At 33.4% G+C, this 21,622-nt stretch overlaps 2 protein-coding genes across 6 annotated transcripts; one reads left to right on the plus strand and one right to left on the minus strand.

Moving 5' to 3' along the window:
• The first annotated feature begins 474 nt into the window (after positions 1-474).
• LOC137921534 (farnesyl pyrophosphate synthase-like) lies at positions 475-6,991 on the plus strand. 5 transcript variants are annotated; one of them, XM_068764322.1, is made up of 6 exons: positions 475-592; positions 2,150-2,291; positions 4,143-4,283; positions 5,378-5,578; positions 5,654-5,887; positions 6,569-6,991. In XM_068764322.1, exons 1-6 carry the CDS (start codon positions 543-545, stop codon positions 6,935-6,937), a joined length of 1,137 nt encoding a protein of 378 aa, XP_068620423.1. In that variant the 5' UTR covers positions 475-542; the 3' UTR covers positions 6,938-6,991. The 5 variants fall into 5 exon arrangements, with proteins under 5 accessions (XP_068620423.1, XP_068620424.1, XP_068620425.1 ...); XM_068764324.1 differs by lacking the exons at positions 475-592; positions 2,150-2,291 and adding exons at positions 2,311-2,537; positions 2,836-2,913; XM_068764323.1 differs by lacking the exon at positions 5,378-5,578.
• Positions 6,992-8,837: 1,846 nt separating this feature from the next.
• Positions 8,838-21,544, minus strand: LOC137921767 (uncharacterized). Its single transcript, XM_068764588.1, has 8 exons — positions 20,119-21,544; positions 19,407-19,576; positions 16,722-16,877; positions 14,558-14,643; positions 13,303-13,460; positions 11,885-12,163; positions 10,423-10,596; positions 8,838-9,115 (listed from the first exon to the last, which is right to left on the minus strand). The coding sequence occupies exons 1-8, from the start codon at positions 21,365-21,367 to the stop codon at positions 9,081-9,083; spliced, it is 2,307 nt and encodes a 768-aa protein (XP_068620689.1). The 5' UTR covers positions 21,368-21,544; the 3' UTR covers positions 8,838-9,080.
• Positions 21,545-21,622: the final 78 nt, after the last annotated feature.

Raw genomic sequence — 21,622 nt, forward strand, 5'->3', positions numbered from 1 at the left:
TTCAGCTCATTTACTATCAGTTAATGAATGGCACACTCTATCCAAAAATCAATGATTTCAGAAATAGTATATAACCTAATGATAATTAAGTAAAAAAAGCGTTTTCAAAATACAAATTACCAAATATTAAAATTACTGTCTGTCTCGCAGATTTTGTACTGCCAGAAATTATTGACCCGTTTGATAATTCTATTAAATAATGCAACTAATCTTTTAAAGTGATCACTTTATACAAGGTGATTTGATATAAGCGTAAAAGCCTTCACACTTATAACCTATCATTATTTATATGGAACAGCACTGTAAAATACCACGTAATAATAATATAATCAATTAGAATAGTCTTCATTAATTTTATTGTACGAATGCCTTAATAAAATGAAATGTCTTCAGTAGTAAGACCAAACAAAACCTGTATAAGAATGAGATAGCGGTGTTCTATAAAATCAAGAATTAATCGTTATAAAACCATCTTGCAGCGCACTCGACGCGTGCACATTCGATAGGATTTGTTATGATACTTGTGTAAATTTTCGTTCAAAATGTTTTCCAGTAAATGGTTAATACATTTCGCAAGGAATTATTCTAAATGGTATGTTATTTGCATATTATTTATAGTTTAAATAGTGATTACATATAGATTCAATTTAAATAAACATGGTGCTAGAATTTTCAGACCTGAAGATATCAGTGAAAACATTAAAATAAGCTAATTTCTTTTAAATTACTGGGTAAAACAATGTTTAAATAAACAGATTGCTCGACCTTTAAAAAGGTGGAGTTATAGTTTACCTAAGTAAAAGTAAAATTAAAATTGTATATTTAGTAGGCACTACGTCTTTAACCAAAATTCAATATTATTAAGTTATGTATTTTCTATGGTGATGTAAAGTTGTATCTTCCATAACAATACATTTAGTTATAACATCATTTTTATTAAGCACCTGAAAAAAAATTCAAAACTTTAATTTTTATTTCCCAGATTTCTTGCATGATATCAATATTTTGCAATCATTTAATCAATAAATTTTAATGTATAGGTAACGTAATAATTTAAAGTATTAGTAGTAATGTTGGTATAGGAGCTGTTCGGGACATTTATAACGTAAAACCTAGTGATACCTTGAGTGAAGTTTTTAAAGAAATTGATGTTGTAACGATGGCTTTGCAGTACATTTTTAATAGCATATTATTTATTGTAAGCTCGTAATACCTAAATTTCGACTTTAAAAAGTTAAAAAAACCTTCATGGGTCTGAGTGTACGTAGATATAATAAAGTTCCACAAAATATCTAAGACCTTTCCTTTCTCAGTTTTATATAAAAAAAAAGTTGAATGTATTATATAGGAGTATATAAAATTAAAATATATTATTAAATAAATCCTGTTATAGCATTAATGAGTTTTTAGTTTATCAAAATGTGTGGAACTTGTTTTGTCGACTCGTTTTTATGATTGATTGATATTATAATGTACACATCAAAAGTTTCATTTAAAAGAGCAACTGTTCGAGTTTATGGTCAGGTCTTTTTAACACATAATATGATAAAATTATCAACGATTTAATAGCGCAGGTACTTGAATAACGATATTTTAAATTTGAATTTGAAAAAGTACGTAGTAAGGTACATCATTTCAATTGTAAAATTTACGCTGCCCGACAGTAAAACCGTTTGGAACCTGCCTGCATGCAACGTCCTCCGACGTAATTAACTAGATAATCCGTATCCATATATTTTCAATGGCAATTCTACAATTTCAATAACAAATACAACTATGGAAATCATAACACCAGCATATATTATTTCTTAACTGCTAATTCGTAAATAGTTCTGTATATAAAAATAAAATTAACTATATAAACTTTACATCTAGAAAACACTCAATTGCCACTCCTTAAAAAATTTAAGCGTCCAAAATATACTTACACATTTGTACACGTGACAAAGATGATGCCGAATTTAGTCGCATTTAGTTTTTTTTTTCTTTTTATTATCTTCAACTCGCTTGACAAGATTGACACGTTGGAAGAGGAGTGCCCATTTTGCTGCGGTGTAAAAATAAAACACGATCACCAGTAACAGCCGAATTGAGTGATTGTGTAAAAATTAAACATAGGTTTTGTAAACAAATTATTTTTCATTGACAGGATTCCCGAACAAAAAAAGAGAGTATTGCTTTCTGAAAACGATTATAAAAGCTTCATAAGCTCCTTGCCTGTCATTATGGATAAGGGTGTCTTGGACACTAAGTTTCTACAAACTGATGAACTACGTGGCCGGGTAAAAAGAGTAAGTTAATAATTCATCTGAATGATTACCTCGTCGTTTCAGCTTACAGGCGCCCTCTGCAATGCTAGGCCTACTCAAAAATGATATACCATAATGGTAGCAGTTGGCGGATTGGCGCCCGCAGTGTGGTACCCTGCTGCCCATCTTCTGAAAACATTTTGGGAGCAGTAGAAATACTATACAGTTAATGAACAAAGTGAATTATATAAGATTGTATTCCAGGAATCGAATCCGCAGTCTACGATCGTAAGTCTCAGTCCTCTACCGCTGGGCAACCACTGTCCGTTTTTATTATTACGCTTCTATTAATTAATTCGTTTTAGTTAATAATTTTCCAGTTGAAATATATACAGTCTAGTTTATTCTATTTTACAACTTTAAGTCTGTTTACAGTTGTCACAACAATAATAAAATACGTACACATTAATTACACAATCGATCACAAGCAAACAAAAAACATTAAAGAGAATTAATGTTAAAAACAGACAATACAAATGCTATATAAATGGAGCGTAGAAGATTAAATCGGGGTAATTTGTTCCAGAGGGGTCAGGACTGAATTCAATTCTGTAAAAATATTCGAACATTGCACCGATAAAAAATGTTTGTGTGACTCCGACAGGTAAACTTTACGAAAAAATATAACAAAAAACGTGTCATCATCTCCGTTTTAGCCGTGGGACGACCTCTACTGGATAAAGGCTTCTCCCATATATTTGCAATATGACCTTCTCCGTCTGTTCTGCGCGCAAAATGACTTACCTATTGCCACTTCAACCTGCTAACCAATTGGGTTACGACGGTTTTTTTTTTACAGATCTGTGTTCCTGATTCGATTTCCAATATACAATAAAAGAGTATTTAATATAAAATAAAACAATAATATTGTATACCAACGATTTACAAATATTTTATTCCTCACGGAGATATTAATAAAAGGCGCAAGTTTATTTTTACTTCATAGGTTTAGGTACTTAAATACGTAAAAACACTATACAAATGCTAAACTTGATATTTTAAGAGGTATTTAACATTTTATTTTGTGATCAAATAATAATACATAATATGTAGCTCCATTGTTTTAAATATAGTTATATATTTACAACATACTTATTTAAATACCAATATATGCTTCTCTGAGGAAGTCAAAAATAAATTTATTTCGTATTTTTTTTGAAGACATAAAGGAAGTAACGAACTTGTACAGCTTAGAAATATCAATGGTCTGACTTAACGTCAATTACGAAAAGAAACAACTATATAAGAAAAAACTTTAAACAAATTGATAAGAATATCGAGAAAATAGGTGAAAGCAAAAATGTACGCGATCAAACAATAACTCATAATCGTCACGGCCAACCTAAATTCTCCTTAATGGCATCATACTACTTATTTTGTCATATAACATTCTCTTAATTTTCTTAAAGGTTTCTTTAATGTCTATCTACGGATCTCTACATTCCTAATTCTCTTGTAGAGTATTCTCTAGCACAGCCCCCTTCATGGCTCTCTATCGCATGTATTAAAAATTTATGAGCATTATATTCACTTAGATTATCATTTCGGAAAAAAGTACTATTCTATGGCCTAATACGTCTTCATTAGACCCAAAAAATATGTCGCATAACTATTTTTATATATTCACGATATATATTAAAACGGAACTATAACTACAGTCGCATCAAGTGCCTTAAGGTGAAATATATTTTGTATATCACCGCTTTCCTTGATCTCAATATCGAATCTATATAGCAGGAATCTTGCGTATCTTTTATTTCAAATAATATATTATTCATTTAAAAATGTAACTATACATTATGTGTTAAAGATAATCTCATTCAATTATTTAAGATTGCAGAATACTATATGTACGGACGCAAAACAATACAAGGTGAAATGACGATACTAACTCATGAGTTCCTTCGGAAACCACAGGAAGTAAAGGGTGAGCTATTGAATCAGCAGTACGTTTTAGCCTGGTGTGTAGAGTTGGTAAGAATCTTCTTCTAACAGATATTAAATTTTTTGCCAGGTGTTTAAAGATTCCATACCCTTTGCGCTATACAATTGAATGTATTGGGCATCAATCAAATTTGCGTTTGTTGTACTGCTAGCCAATCTTTAATAAAATCTAAGTGCATGCAACAAGGTTTCTAGGAGTAGAGTGCTTTAAGAGTAAACTGATATATATCCTAATTGAAATGAAACACTGTTGTGTGAAGCAAACCGAAAGACAGATGTAGACAAAATGCTTGTATTGAAAATATTCCATGTCTATTTATGCAATTGCGTGATAAAACATCATGATGGGTTCCCACAGTCGCGCAGTGTATGAGTGGCTCGTTGTGGCGACGTTGGTCAAAGCGTTGTCACAATTTTATATCAAACACATTTTTATATCTTCGCTTTGAGTAACGTCGGTTGAGACTCGCGAATTAAAAAGTGTATGTGACAAATTTATTACGCTAGCTTACAAATACTTTAGGTGCTACTTAAAGTACGTCGTCAGTCAACAAGGCGATTTTTCTCTCTTCGCTTACTGTGGTGACGGCCGGGACTCACAGGCTAGCAATCGGGCGATTGCACATAGTAGGGGTGGCCAAACTGCGACTCCCGAGCCACATGCCGCTCTTTGAACGATTATTTTTGGCTCCGATTGATTGTCGAATTATTTTAATATTTAAATTAATATTACCTATGTCAGCTCCCGGGAATTCGAAATATTACTCGTGTGAATAATTATCATTATAATTTCCAAAATAAAATTTGCGAAATCCAAATACCGATCATAATTAATTAACCGGCATCTTGAGTATTATTAGGAGAACTGTCATATACGTGTGCCATTATATCTAACTTCAATACACTTACTGTTGTACTGTTGTTTAAATAATTTCAAGAAATATGATTTGTACAAAAGATACCTTCCTTAGCGTGTTTTAAATTCATATCCAATTGCAGCTCGCAAAAAAACATCGAAAAATAATTTACACTATTAAAGAGCTTGATACCCCTGGCATATATCTTCAGGTTTGCAGCTACTGATTCTGCATTACGATGTGGTTCTAACTTTTACTGTCCTTCAGGCGATGATTTACATATTGATTATGGATGACATAGAAGATGGCGCGAAAACCCGCAACGGTAAACCGTGTTGGCACTTATTGCCTGACGTCGGTAGTCTTGCCGGTAACGACAGTAGTATGTTACGAAGCTTTATATTTGAATTGTTAAACCAAAACTTCTCAGGAGAGATGTTTGTAAATATAATTAAGTTATTCAACGAGGTAAGAGTTCGTTATAGACAAGAACAAAGTTTAAACATTGCTGCTGTTTGTTAATGTATAATTTCTCTTTTACAGGCATTTTTCTCGTGCAATGTGGGACAATATATGGACGCTGTAACATCTAAAAGGAAAAATTATAACAACTTTACAATGAAGCATTACGAATCAATAGCTCTTTACAAATATGCATATTATTCCTCCGTATTCCCTATACTGTCGGCGCTAATTTTGTCAAACAAATACAATGTGGAATCTCGCAAGAATGTTATGGCCATATTTAATGATATCGGAGTTTGGAGCCAAATTAACGTATGTCAAATTGATTTCTAATATCGTTACGCTTTTTAAACCTTCGTATGCCTGTCGAATTATTAAAATGATAAATGAAATATTATTGTTTTTGATCCTGTAATCTGTAGTACATCCAGAGCAAGCGATTTTAAACTGTTTTTAAGGTAATTCGATATAGTGTAGCTCAGTGGTGTACCTAGAACTTTTGCCGCCCGGGGCGATCTCCAGTTTGCCGCCCTTTCTATTATATGTCAATCAAATAGTAATAGGTTTTTGAGTATAATATAAAATATTAGACTTATTAGATATTAAACTTATAATAATCATTTATTATTCAAGAAAGAAAATAAATTTGAAATGAAAAAGTTGCTTTTTACAACTATAAGTAAATATAAAAAATGCCGCCCCTAGGTAAGTGCCGCCCGGTGCGGACCGCACCCACCGCCCCCCCCTAGGTACGCCACTGGTGTAGCTTACGTTTTTTCAGGCAGATCTGACCCGGACAGTTCGGACATATGTCCACAGTATGACAAGCTAATTTACATACGATAAGAATTAGTCGTCTAATTTAACAAATTTCAGCAGATGTGACTAGAAAATTATTAGTTATTATGGTTATTAGTATTAAATTGACGGAAATATTTTTAATAACGTAAACATTTTTATAATTCTAACTTTGGATTTTTATATTCGTTACAGAATGATTTCACTGACTATTTTGATGAAGATACTAAAACAGGAAAAACCGGGACAGATATACAAGAAGGTAAATGTACCTGGCTGGCGGTTACTGTATTGGAACGTTGCAGCGAAAATCAGAGGAAAATATTTGAAGAATCTTACGGCAGCTGGGACCCAGTAAAGATAAAACGCATACGAGAGATTTATGAACAAACAGGTGTAATTGACATTTATTTCCGAGAAGAGCAAACTACGTACGACCGAGTCGTAGAAAAAATTAAATCGTTACCCGAAGATACCGTTCCGTCACCAGAATTCTTTCAAACTATGCTTGACAAATACTACCCCAATGTGATTTGTGGTAAATCATTCAAATCGAGTAATTAAATAAACGTATTATCTGTATATAAAATTCATGCGGTTTATTTATATTTAAACAGTAAAAAAATACAATTATACACATATAATGTTATGTTGTTTCATTATTATTTAACCTTGTAAGACATTGGTTTGAAAAGTTAACGGTGAAGAAATTGGTCCCCAAATAAGTTAAGGTTAGGTCGTTTGCTTTGACAGGACGATGACCTTAGCGATGTAAGTAGAGATTTCTTTTTTAACTTTGACTTGATATGATATAGGAACGTCGTGGATTTTTGGATTCGCCCTTCCTAAAAATTAAGGTTAATAATAAAAAAGGTTAAAAATGTAAAATAAAACTAGATTTATTCTATCATAGTATAATCCAAAAATATAGTGTTGTACATTATATTGCTTTTATATCAATAGTTATGACAGGCGCTCGCATTTAAGCTTGATCATTTGAGGTACTCAAAGCACAAAGAGAAGGTACATCACAACGACCATATGTGATGAAAAGGTAAGGCCGCGATTAAGAGATCTAACAACTTAATTTGTTTTTTTTATTTAATAATGGACATAGATAATCGTTAATAATTTAAAAAAAACTTAACTTTATAATGCATTGTGTTAATCAATTGATATAAAGGCAATTTTCCCACATCCAGATTTTCTCGGTATAGAAACAGTTCGAATCCATTAATTTTACCATTTTTTTATTTAAATTATTTTTAAGAAAACATACATTCAGTTAAAAAACTTGTGTTTAAAGGGCATGTAATCAAATGATTATATTTGATGAGATTTATTTGTAGCGCTATTTGTGTATGTGAATTATCTGTTATTAAATGTTGAACTAGATTTAAGATATCCATGTAGTTCCACAAAACCATAGGATAATATTTATAAATAAGTTGACAGTAAAAAATCAATGTAGTTCACTGCATCGTAATACCAAATTTTCTCCCCTTTAACATGCCCCAAAATTAATCAAAGGTAAAAATAAATTAACAAAGTTTACCTCTTTATAATAAAACTTACATTCCAAAAACTGCCTCACTAATAACTTTGTGAATAATTTAAAACATACCTTATGAAATTCGCGTCTCGTCTACTGTTACTTGTAATTTTAAGCTAAAAATAATATTTATTTAAATTAAACTACAAATTCGATCAAAAATAATAATAGATTACAAGATTGAGAAAGAATTTTTAAAAAAAATTACTTTCTTGGCTCAGAGTTATATTCACTATCTGGCCTAACAGATCACAAATATTAACCATAGATCGAATAATCGGACGCATTTATACTTGAAGTTGATCAGAATAAATCCGGGAATGAAATGATCAAGGGAGACAGATATACATATATACAAACTTGTGCGAGGGAGAAGATAAATTGCAATAATTATTGCGCAGAAAGACTTTTATTATTGCTTTTGTTAATTTGTCACTCAGAAGTTATCTCCATAGTTTTTAGCAAAAATTACTTTACAATCCCATTATACGATCTCTGGCAATCAAATTTCTCGTCTTTTTAATTACTAATAATGCCAATAAGATAAATAATGTAACGGAACCTGTCGATTATATCATAGAGTTACATCCGTTATGTATACATAATTAGGTACAGACTGTCGTGCTAAAATAATTTTGACTAGTAAGCACCAATGCACTGTATATTGAACTACGTGTAATATCTTACAACATTATTTACATATATTCGTGTTACGACTAATAAAATTTAGTCAATGACAGTTTCGAGTTTCATTTAAATATAAAGGTTAATAAAATGTTAAAACATTACTGCTATACATACAGATAATACATACCTTTGAGCGAGTTCAAAACAATTCAATAAGGCTATTGGAAAAATAACCATCGCAACAAATCCTTTATTAACAAACAAAATACCTAATTAACAAAGAAATAAACATTGCATTCTTTAATATTATATTTTCACTCAATATATCCTAGAGTACAATATAATCATATTACAATATATTAGCTCTATTTTTACCATTATATTTAATACGAACAGTTTAATGACAATGTGACATTCCGAACAAAGGTAACGTGTTATAAACGAAATTCGGTGGTAAACTTAAATAATTCCGTACAATTTTATATGCTTACGAAATAACTTTGGAAGCGCGCACCAACACGCGCTTCACTATGGTTTCGTTCGGCATTCTTCTTTAAGCGTACCTGTTTAACAAAAAAAAAATCTAAGTTAATTACTTTGTTTTCCTAGTTTCTCTGATAATCTAAGTAAACCTTAGCACCAACTTAATGGATAAATTTATATGTTTAAATGTTTAAAAGTATTTATTGTAAAAAAACAGCGATATAATTTTTAAATCATAATGCCAAATGTGAAGAGACAGAAGTTTGAGTTAAGTTTCAATAATAAAACCTGTTAAGTTTACTGGTTGCGCGGTATTTTTAGGAATAACTTTCAGTCTCGAAACTTCAGTTGGACACATTTTCTCTTGCCGGTAGACTGAGCTCCGCTGCTTACGGACGCTAATAGAGCCAAACTCGTTAATTTTTGTTATTTTTATAGCATATTACTCTGGGGCAACTGCAGATATTGAGTAAATATTTGTTATCCAAAAAAGCTAGCCGATGCACGCTTTTACAGCTTCATCGAAATTGAGTCCGCGGACTAAAAAATTATGCTGGATGATCGTACCCCAGTTACGACTAAGACGCACACAAGTGGAGGGACTATACCCGTGTAGATGTATAGTGTAGTGAATGAAGTGTACTGTAAGTTGAGTGAAGTAAGGACTACTCGGCGGTCGGGAGTGGCACAGGCCTCTCCGGACCGCCCTCGCTTAGTCGCGGGTTAATCGGGCGCGGCAGCCGTGTCACGTGTATGAGAATGATAACTGTTTTGTGCATCTAGACCGACGGGGCTCGATGTAAGGCGCATGTCTGACGTCGAGACAGGAGCGGAATTTATTTAAATTCCGTTTTAAGGGCGGCGAGAAGCGCCGAGTGCACAGAAAAGCAGTGCCGGCTATTTATTGGATGGAAGCTCGGGATTATTTGTGACAAATTTTTAATAAAGCTAGTATTCTATACGATGATTACGTCACTATATATCATTCCACATTATTTAAAAAACTTTGATAGTAATATTGACATGTTGATTGACGATTCGAAAGTGCTTGTTAAAGCCTGTTCGAATAAAGGATATTTTAATTTATGATTTATATTCGACATTTAAGTGCCGTGAAACAGAATTTGCGATTCGCACCCATCACGGCCCAATGGAATTAATGGACTCAGAGTTTTTATTATCAGGACATGCCACTTTCCTCGCATTATTTTCCTTTATTGTTGATGAGCAATAGTGATTCCACATGCCGACAAAATATGTCTCGTCAAGGGAATAAAAAACGCGACTTCTCGCAACCTAATAAACACTACAAAGCAATAAGATAATCATAATTTAACAAATGTAAGATAACCGCGAGTGCACGCATTGCATACGGCGTGGTACGTACCGAGTACAGGCGGCGGCGCAGCGTGCATCAGTCGACGATGCGCTTCGGAGCCTGTTAGTGCAGCGACGGTGATTCCAGCCTGGTATGAGGCAGGGATGCACACGTGACGCGTGCGTTCGCCGCGCTTCGACCAGCCACGCGCTCGCCACTCCCGGATCACGTTAGCTACTTGCCCTGAGCACAATACCTTCAATGAGATTTCTCGCCGAATCCACCTCGGATCTCGTTCAAAAATACAACAGTCTAAAGAGAGGGACTTTGAAAACACTGGGTGTTGGGTGTGATGATATATGGACATGAGACATGACAATTTACGATGGCTCTACACAGAAATGAAGAGTTACACAGAAGACCCAAGTTTAATTAAGTGGAAGTAGGCAAAAGTTCTAAAGTGGGGATAGAAGACACAAGAGCCGGTAGACGCGGCGTGGGTTAGTCCCCCTCTAGATAGACCAACGACATAGCCTAAGTCGCTGAAAATCGCTGGAAGCGCAAGACTGGTCATCGTGGCAGTTTTTGGGATTAGTCTGTGCCTTACAGTGGGGGTCCATCGGCCGATGTGATGATACTTTTGCATTGTATTTAATAACCGTCTACATTTACATACGTAATTCGCCAGATTATTCGTTAATCTACGTGTGTTCTTGCAAAAGATCCAAAATATAAAATAATCCCTCTCTGGATTCACATACTATCTTGATCTATGTACAGAATATATTGAACGACCGGAAAGTAATGTCGTTTTCTTAAGTTAAATTCACACGACTACATATTTCACAAGTTTTTATTTATAACCAACAATATATTCACCTTGGTTATCAAAAACCTTTTGCCATATTGTATACAGATTTTCAATGCCTCAGCGGTAAAAGTCAATCGGTTTTTCTGTAAAAAATGTCGACAGACACGACATTACCTTCCGTTCCCCCTAATACTTGCTTAGCACTCTATGATGACCTGTAGAATATATTTGTTAAAGAACTTTATGATGTATCGGTCTCTCGTTTATCACATTCCAGGACATAGAGTTCGAGACGTTGAAGATGTGTAAAGTTATCTCCAACGCCGCTCCACCCAGATGTTTGAGACTACGCAAACAGTGTAAGTTAATGCTTGGGCCAAATTAAGCGGTATTATCTGGATAATGCCAGAAGATGGATTTTCTTGCATCAATGAGGTATTTTTATATTATTTTCTGCGTCCTTTGAACTGTGATGTCCATTCCAATCAAGAGTAGTTCCTAGGAAACTAACTCATATTCTAACATATATGAGTCTGAACTCCCAATAATGTAACCCATCCATATGGGATAGGCTTCAGTTCTGATCTTAATGGCTTTTCTAGAATTATGGATGCTTTTGTATTCCTTAGAATAGCAATGTGTGGGTTGTATAAACTGGTGTACAAAAGTCCTTAAGAATAGTTATTTTAATTATTATTTAAAAAAAAATTGTTAACTTACCAAGAACATTTAACGTGTGAAACCTCCTATCGGGAACAACCATGAGCGGTGTTAAATCCGTATCCACATTTAACCTGTCTAATATATCTCTTGTTCGAACCAATAAAACTGAGGGCGAGGTCAAACGTGGCCATAGTGTAGACTCAGAAACACATTCAACCGGATTGCAGAGATATATCCCTCGTGGGGACACACCAAACACCATTTGATGGTGCCAAGCGTCAGGGATTTCACCTTCACATCCCACTTGTAAGTTTAAGGTGAGTATTGGCACAGCCCCTGGAATCATCATATCATTTAATAATTTTAATATCTTCATAGCGCCGAAACACTGGTATAGTTAAGTGAGTTCAGCCAAGTTGGCCTAAGTTGGCTACTGGTGATAATAATTGGAGAATCATTAATTGAAATATCATTAGATGAAGCATTAAACAGATGTTAAGTTGATGTTAAATAAGCAATACCGGAACCAGAAGACTGCAACAAGTCTTACAGTGTAAATCGAGTTGGATAAGGTCATTTGCAGTGCCATCTTTTACGTTATAAGAAAAAGGTTTGAAAAGCCCAATGTAACAAAAATTACAATCAGATTGAGTTCCCCTATAATGATTTCCCTTAAATTAAAACCACAAAGATTCCAAACGCCCTAGCTCTCGTAAAACCAGGGCTCAAACGGACAGACTATTGTAAAGTTTACGACAAACTCAGATAGGATTTTTTCATAGGGTCACTTTATCATCGTCATTTCAAAATTTGTCTTTTGAATTTGAATTTTGAAAATGAATTAATACACAAAGGATGAATTATATAAGATTATATCACAGGAATCGAACACACGATCTACGTTCGCAAGTCTCATTCCTGTACCGCTAGACTGCCACTGCTAAATTTAGTAGTAGAGAAATTGACTCCCAAGCTTCCCAAGTTTTAGGTAAATAAATTTCTTAAATTTATATAACGTTAATTTAGAGAGATTACAGAGAGTGTGTTGTAATCCCATGCACAGTTCTCAACCAAAGAGCTAATAGTTTTATGTAACCTATAGACGGTTAACTACAAGCATAAACAAGCTTATTTTTACTTATAGCGCTAACCTTATTTTCATCGCTTTTTTTCTTATATTTATTAATATTGGTATGCACCTAGACCTGATTATCTATAATGTCGGCACTCTGTAGTATAGACTGGCGTCGATGTAGTGTAGTATAGATGGCGCTAGTTGTTTGGAAACATAACAGGGGCACCGCGTAGTAGAATCCACATTAATAATATACCGATTAATATTATCTCTAATTGTCATATAAAGTTAACAATGTTATGTAGTAAGTAGTAAAAATTTGTTCCAGCTTTATTTGTTATGATTATGTAATTTTCAGGTCTAAATTTTGTACAAAAACCTTTCTTATAACAATACTTACCAACAGAAATCCAGTCAGCTATCCAATGGGACAGAGAGAAGGCCCTATCAGGATAAGTAGAAAAGAAGCGAGCCGTAACCAAGCCATCGGAAGCTCTTTGTATACCGCTCACTAAATCAGCCGCGGTACAGCCCGCAACAGAGCGAGATAACAGATATCTGAAAAATAAATAATACGTGATTATAATACATATGACAGCATATGTCTGTCTGTCTGTACCTTACATCTAATCACCGTGCAAATTTTATTAATTATTAGGTATGTAGCAACATAGTCTACACTGTTTGCAATAGTAAAATTTCGATTTTAAATAGTAAGAATATAAAACAAGAAAGCGTGAAATGTCATAGCAACACATTTAGCAAAACCACGTAGGGTCGTAAATGTCAAATGTACGATTTGTTAACGTTTAGAATATATGGTTACATGTACCCCGGGAAGTTTTTTGAAAAACTGTTTTCTTTTTTTTATCAGTATATGTTAGTGGTATAAAAATGCTTCACTTTATTCAGAAATTTAATTTGATGAAACAACGCGCGTAACACAGCAACGCATGAAACGATACAACTAGTTATTATTAAAGCAAATGTGAGACATAATTTACGAAGCAGTCTAAACAATTACAATATCAATGTACACCTGATCATTATGTTAATAAGCGTAAAAGCGTTCGGGGGTTGAATGTATAGCTCATTTGTTACCATAGAGCCTTTATACCAATCGTTCCGATATAGTGATTAATCTGATTTCAGATATTTAACATATTTATGTTACGTTAATTTTTTCCTATTGGAATGCAACAGTCAATAAACCCAGGCAGTACAAAGTCTACAGGCACAGATACTATACGATAACTTATTTCAATATCATGAGTTTGTTCATTATTTCTGAAACAATTGACTTATGAATAGGGTGTATCATACATTGATTGACAGTTAAGTGCTATATATTCACACTTTTAAAGCTTTTACACCTATAACCAATCTTACTGGATATTATTTATGTAAAATACTAAGCGTGTGGTTTGTTTATATATAATTTATATTAACAAGGGAGTTCTTGTATGTAGCTTAGTTCAAGAGTTGCAGAATTATAACTACAACAAAGAGTAATAAAGATTGCAAGTAAAGACGTTAAATTTACATTTTAATAATAGATTCAGAAAAAAAAAGCATCGAAATTTTCCGAGTTCGTTTCTCAAATTTATTACTAATTAAATATAAAATTACTAGATGTAACTATAAACATACATTACCTAGGTACAGGCGCGTCGTTAGCCCTTTGCCTGGTGCCTACCGCTGAATTAATTCTTTCCACATTTACCGGGACACCCAAAGCAATCTGAAAAAAGACACGTAGATTATAAGCAAATAGAAATACTTTAAAAGAGGCGAGTAGCGCCTCCAGCTGATAGTAACATGTTTTTTGTTTTATGGTTTACAAAGGGAAAAATGCGATTTTAGACTTTTGTCGATTTAAACCAATTCTGTTTTTTCTTGGTCACTATACGCGAAAATCAAGGAACCTCATACGCTATTCCACCTGAGCCCAGCATATTGGATTTGGTCTTTGGTTTCACCGTCAATTCATCAATGATCCGACCGAAAGATTTCCTTGCTCCGCAATTCATATCTACATCTGCGGTTCGATCCTGCTTATCTTCGCTACTAACCTATACAGATAAAACATGACACCATTACATCATCATGAGACTTCTGTTCTGCTACGGAATACAGTTAATCAACTGAGCAAATCAACATCGTGTACCGAGATCAAAATAACTATTATTACTGATAAAGGATGTAGTTGGACATTGGCCTTCTGGAAGCTGCCTGGATTCGCCTGTCTCAATGAATTAACCTAGAATGGTCCACTCAGATCAATTTTATACCTCGAGCCTGACGTGGAGCTTTCACATGCGACTCTTCAGTTTCATAAGCAAATATTAATAATAAATACTTAATATTACCATTAACATTTTTACAAAAAACACATTTTTATTGTACGTAACATTTGTTAATATTAATATGTGTTAGTTTAATACATTAATATAAAACCATTAAAAATATATGAAGCTTATTCGATTTTTTTACATTAGCTTCAAAACAAGGGACTGTTTTGAAGCTAATGTAACATTGAGGTTAGTTATCAATAGCAACACGTATTGTTTCTATGGAAAAATTTCACTATTGTATGATATTTCAGGAACTCCAAATTATTATGGCGTATAGAGCAAGCCGTTAAACGATCGTAAATTATAATCCAGTGGATAAAGATCAGGACTAGATGACGGCCAGTTTTCAGCTCTGATGAAGTCCGGAACGTTCGCTTCTAATCAAGCTTTATGACCCGGTGCCAAGACTCGCTGAGAGAACCATTCTTGATTATGACTGAGCCAATGTTGAACATGGTATTCGCTTGTACGCTGCATATCCAAAATCATCTTTTAAAATGCGCTCACGGTTATAGGTGTCTAGGCCTTTCTTCACCTCCCGAGAAAAATCTTGCTTTCGGACAGGATTTCTTCGAATACTTTCCCTTACTGAATTGATCGCCTTTTTCATACGAATATTATCACAATCAGGGGAGATTTGCACCTATCAATAGCCGGGTACACAAACATTTCACTAAAAGTAAGCGAATGGAAAATTTTAAATTGTATTTGGCACCATACCTACTTCATGTAATGCAAATCAGCGATTCGGTTTTTTTCTCATACCACTCCATTTTAATATTACAAAATACATTGCAAAATATTGGCGAATCGAGACAAATTAAATACTATATTTTGTTTATTTTTAATTATAACCGTATTTACGGTCAGACCAAGTATAATATAATAACAAATTAAGCATTCCCTTGATAATTGTGTAAATTTTAATTTTTGACTACTGTAACACAAAAGGTGGCAGTCGTGTTCTATTTTTATTATTTAACCTTTTTAATTTTCTTTATGAATCAGACGAACTGTAGTAATCATACATGTGAAGTAATAACCCTACACATAACGTAATGACGCTACATAAGTGACCAATTTTTTTTATTAAATAGCTTTTTTCGTGACATTGGGACATTTAATGATATATATTTTATAACTCATCATACCTCAGTGTCCACCAAACAAGAATAAAATGGACATTTTGGTTAGGTGGTATAACTTGGTTCCGTGATGTGACTCAACTAAACAATCAGCCTTTGAGTAGTGTAAGAAAACTCAAAACTTCCAATATCATTCCTTACATAAGTTTCAAAACTTAACAAATTTGATTGTTTAAAAATTTAAGGAGAGATCTTCTCAAATAATACTTACGTATACTTCTATATATAAAAATCGTACATTGATCTTAATTGATTGAATCGATTCGACCACGGAGCAGAAGCAAAGTTATTAGTAAAAAAAATATAAAAAAATAACTCACAAAAACATTCGCCACAGCAGTCGCGCCACAAGCGGAGGTCCCAATTTGCGTGATCTGCCGTTCACAGGCTTCTCGTTCAGACCAAACCATACACCTAGGTGGTTCAACACAACCAGAATTATTTTCACTGCATGTGGCTGCATTTTGTTCTTGACTCTGTAACAATTGAAAGACAACTTTTTGTTTTTCTTTTTAAGCTACTTGGGAAATGTTTAGATTAAGATAAAAATATTAATCACAATTAGCTGCAGTAGAAAATATTTTCCACTGTGAATAAAGCAAGATGTACAAAATTTACAAATTGTACTGAGCTTAATATTTAAAAGAAATAAATCTCCTATGTACACTTTTAATAGCTTTTTAGAGTTTCTAATGCCTCTTTTGAAAGCATCTACGAGGGTGAATCAAAAAATTCTTGGAATCAATATTAAAAAATGCAAAGATTTAAATAATAATATTTTATTTTTCTACATAATCTCCCTCCAATGCAATGCGTTTAGAATAACGCGTTTCTAACTTCCTTATTCCTTGTGAAAAAAAATTATTTTCTTGACTCTCGAAAGAGTCCTCTACGGCAGCTATAACCGCGTTATTATCGTGAAATTTTGTTCCAGGAATTTCCTCTTTTAATTTTGGAAATAAGTGAAAATCACTTGGGGCTAAGTCCGGAGAATATGGTGGGTGGTCAAGGAGATTGAAGCCAGCACAGCGGATTGCGTTGAGCGCAACTTTCGATCGATGAGCAGGAGCGTTATCTTGAAAGAACAACACGCCCAACGACAGTTTTCCACGACGTTTTTCTTTAATCGCTTCACGCACTTTCGGGATTAAATTTGCATAATAGGGTCCAGTAATCGTCTGGCCTTTTGGCATGTAATCAATAAAAAGGATTCCTTCACTATCCCAGAACACAGAGGCCATAACTTTGGCCAGCGGTAGGAGCAACTCGAAAGTTCTTAATGGATGGAGAGGATGGTCGTTTCCAAGACATGCTTTGTCTTTTAGTTTCAGGATCAAAATGGTGGACCCACGTTTCATCCATAGTGACAAGACGACGGCAAAAATTATCCGAATCACGCTGGAACATTTCAAAATTACGCTTGGAAATTTCCAAACGTCGCTTTTTGTTTTCGTCGGTTAACAATCGTGGCACCCATCTTGCAGACACTTTTTTGAACCCCAGTGAATCAATTAAAATGGATTGAACGCTACCAAAAGATATCTTTAGGATCTCAGCTATATGTTTTATAGTCATTCTTCTGTCTTCCAAAACCAGATTCTCAACCTTTTTGACATTTTTTTCTGTAACGGAGGTTGAAGGCCGCCCAGAACGCGGGTCATCTTTACAGCTTGATCTACCTCTTTTAAATTCAGCCACCCAGTACGCAACCGTAGAATAGGGTACAGCATCACCCCCTAATGTCTGCTGAATGTCCAAAAAAATTTCGTAACTCACTTTTATCCATAATTTTGACTTTTTAGCAACTCGTTGCACAAAAAAATTTATTACATGTGAACGAACTGACAAAAACAAGTGACAGTCTGCATAAATATAGTGTGATAGACACTCTTTAATTTGAATATCGAACTTGATCCAAAAAGGTTTCATATATATGCACTTCTAAGAACTTTTTGATTCACCCTTGTATATGGTCTGTAATTCTTACAAGTAAATAAATAAGGGACCAGGAAGGTAGGTGATCCAGTGACATAGTCAAGATTAGGGGAACTCACTGAATGTGTGCTACACAAGGTTGTTGTGGCGTTCTTTGAAGGTTCACTATGCCTTGCAGTGGGCGTCTATCAGCTGAAATGATGATGGTGATGAAAATGATGATTGGTCATATCTTATAATTTTATTCAATATATTAAAAATATTAAATTTCCAAAAATCGTAATTAAATAAAATTCGACAAAACAAGCTATCAACAAATAATAAAAAAATTCATTGTCTTCATTAGAGCCATAAATAGTAAAGATCTCATTTCTAACATTAGAATGATTTTGGAAAAACCAAATCAGTCACTTTGCTGATTTGAAATATTATTTTAAACACTTAATGTTTAAACTAAATTTAGGAAAGAAAAGATGTGTTTATTTGACACTCTAAAAGCTGAATATTTTAATGAGAATATCTCACAAACATTATACAACTTCTGTTCCTTAAGAAACAAATATACTTAAAGCTCATACAACTAAGTCAGCATTATAACATTATAAACTTATCATTTGACATTTGTCTAGTTGGTGAATGTAAAAGCAATGCATTGCAAAGAAACTTCCTCATAAATGCTATGTGGTTCGTCAGCACCAAGCACAATAATCAGTCTCTCTACCTACAACACAAGACACCTTTACAATGAATCTATGGCAAGCTGTGAAGTTGCTGTCCTAGAGAGTTTCATACAATAGACTTATCTATTAAAACTATTCTATTATTTAGAGCTGATAAACATCAGAATATGTTTAACAATGTTAATGAATAATTTAGAACCACATTATTCCCTACATTCAGTATGTTCTTAATACTGAAAGTAGTAATAATATTTATAAATATGAAATATAGCCATGGAAATGAACCTGGTGAATAGTTGATACAGCAGCTAGCAGACTTTACAAGTAAGAACTCATAGGCAATAGTTTTAATTGTGTAACTAAATCTTAGAACATATTTTTATTATTTACCATATTAGCAGTGTCATGACTCTCAACATCAGACCAAGTCTTCTCAATCATAAGCCTTTTAGCCATTGTAATGTGATATAATGCAGATGAAAAGTTTATTGAATCAAAGTTTGATCTTTCACTTTGACTGGGTGGATACACTGGTGATTCTTTTTCATAACTCTCTTCACCTAAAAATAAAACTTTAATTACTTAAGAAACCAATGTCAAGAAATTAATAAACACTAAATATTAAGAATTCACATTTACATTGATTTCTAATACATAGAAATATCATCCTAGGCCTTTATCCATTATCCATGTGATTTAAATAGTTTAGTAATTTAATTCACCTTATAAGCAGTAACAGAATCCTTACATTGTTATGACACGTTAAAAATAATGTTATCCTTCTCATTAAATTTAACAATTACTTAGGTTTTTATGACAATTACAAAACTCTCCTTAGTTATTAATGAATAAAATTAACAATTATCACATGTCATAATAAATATTTGTTTATATTCTTTAGAGCTATATATTATAGTCATATATATATGAATATGTTTAAATATCATTATAACACAAAAAAATATATTAATTTGATAATAGACTAAGGGCATATTATCTATTATTCAAATAGAAACATTAGGAACATTACAAAAAACTTGGATATTTTACATATGCTTAGACTTTTTTGTTTTGTTTAAATTTAACAAATTATTATACTCACAATTTGATGCTTCTATTGGTGAAACTAAATCACCATTTAACAAATGTGAATTAGACATTGTGTTAGTTGCAGAATTAGAGGTGGTCCTCCTAACCAAAAACTGTTCACCCCTAAAGTTTACATGAGTTATATAAGGACCATATTCATGATCTATTGCAACTTCCTCCTGGCCATGATGTGGAATAACTGTTACTTTACTTGTTGATGGCAAATTTAAAGAAAATAGTTGATTATCATTTTGTTCTGATCTACCAGACACAGAGGGTTGAGGATTAAGGACTGCTTCTGGTAAATATTCAGGAGATGATCCTCTTATGACTGGCTCATCTTCTTCTGGAATAGTATTTACAGCTTCTAAGTCTACATCTGGTGTGGACTCATCACCAGTATCTAATTCACAAGAAGGCCCAGGATCAAAGTCCATTTCCAAATAGTCCATATCAGGACTTGACACTCTTGAACCTTGTTCTCTAACTCTTTCAGGTGCTACACCCTGTTGAGGAACAGGGTAGTTTGGAAGTAAAGGCAGATGCCTGTCCAATGGCAATCCCATATCTAGACTAAAAAATGAACTTGGTAAGTCTGCTAGATGTTCACCACCTCTATAAGTATAGATGCATCCATCTTCTGATCCCAAAGAATAATCATCATTTCCAGTATCACTTGAATTATCATCATCTAAATTTGGTCTATTTAGCTTAATGGTTGATGGCCTTTTTCTGTTTTCCCGGAAACCACAGTTGTCCTGATTATCAAATGATTTACTTGTACCACTTGTTGAAGGTCCATTAATGCTACTGCTACTACTTCCAACCTTATCTGAACAAAGTTTGTGTCTCTGACACCCATATTTCTCTTGATTGATATCTGAACCTTTATCCTGTGTTGTAGATTCAACCTTACTACTGGTACTAGGACATTCTAAGTCATGAACTTTAATACTTGCCACACTGTTTAATGATTGCTTAATATTTTCCCCAGTTGCGCACCCAATACATGCGTCATTTTGAGGTATGTTTTCTTTTATACAACTATTATTTTGTTCACATTCACCAACCGTTCGCGTCAACGATCCATTTACTGGAACAAAAGTTTTACTTCTTTGAGGTGACATCGATGTAAACACTTTATCAATTATGTCACTTTGGTCCGCTGTCTTTGTTGTGCCTTTATAGCCCTTACTTGCTTCTTTTTCACATTCCTGTGTAATAAGATTTCTCACAGCCACGGTCTTATCGAAAGAATCCATTATTACAAACACGACAAGTTGTTGTTATTCGGCATTGTACACTTTAAGGTTAATAAGTATATTATTCTTTCGATAAAAAAATAATATACACCGTAAACTACAAATTCGACATATGTCTATTTTTAAATTTCTGATCTACTTTCGTAAAACAATTAACGATTTGCAAGAAAGATCAAATTAATTACATTAAATAATAACAAACCTACTGAATATCATAATTGACAACTTGGAGAATGCAAACTATTACCACAGATT

Source organism: Battus philenor, unplaced genomic scaffold, assembly GCF_028537555.1.
Source record: "Battus philenor isolate CCGP_79_NKW_IND1 unplaced genomic scaffold, ilBatPhil1.0.hap1 SCAF_19, whole genome shotgun sequence".
Taxonomy (NCBI): domain Eukaryota; kingdom Metazoa; phylum Arthropoda; class Insecta; order Lepidoptera; family Papilionidae; genus Battus; species Battus philenor.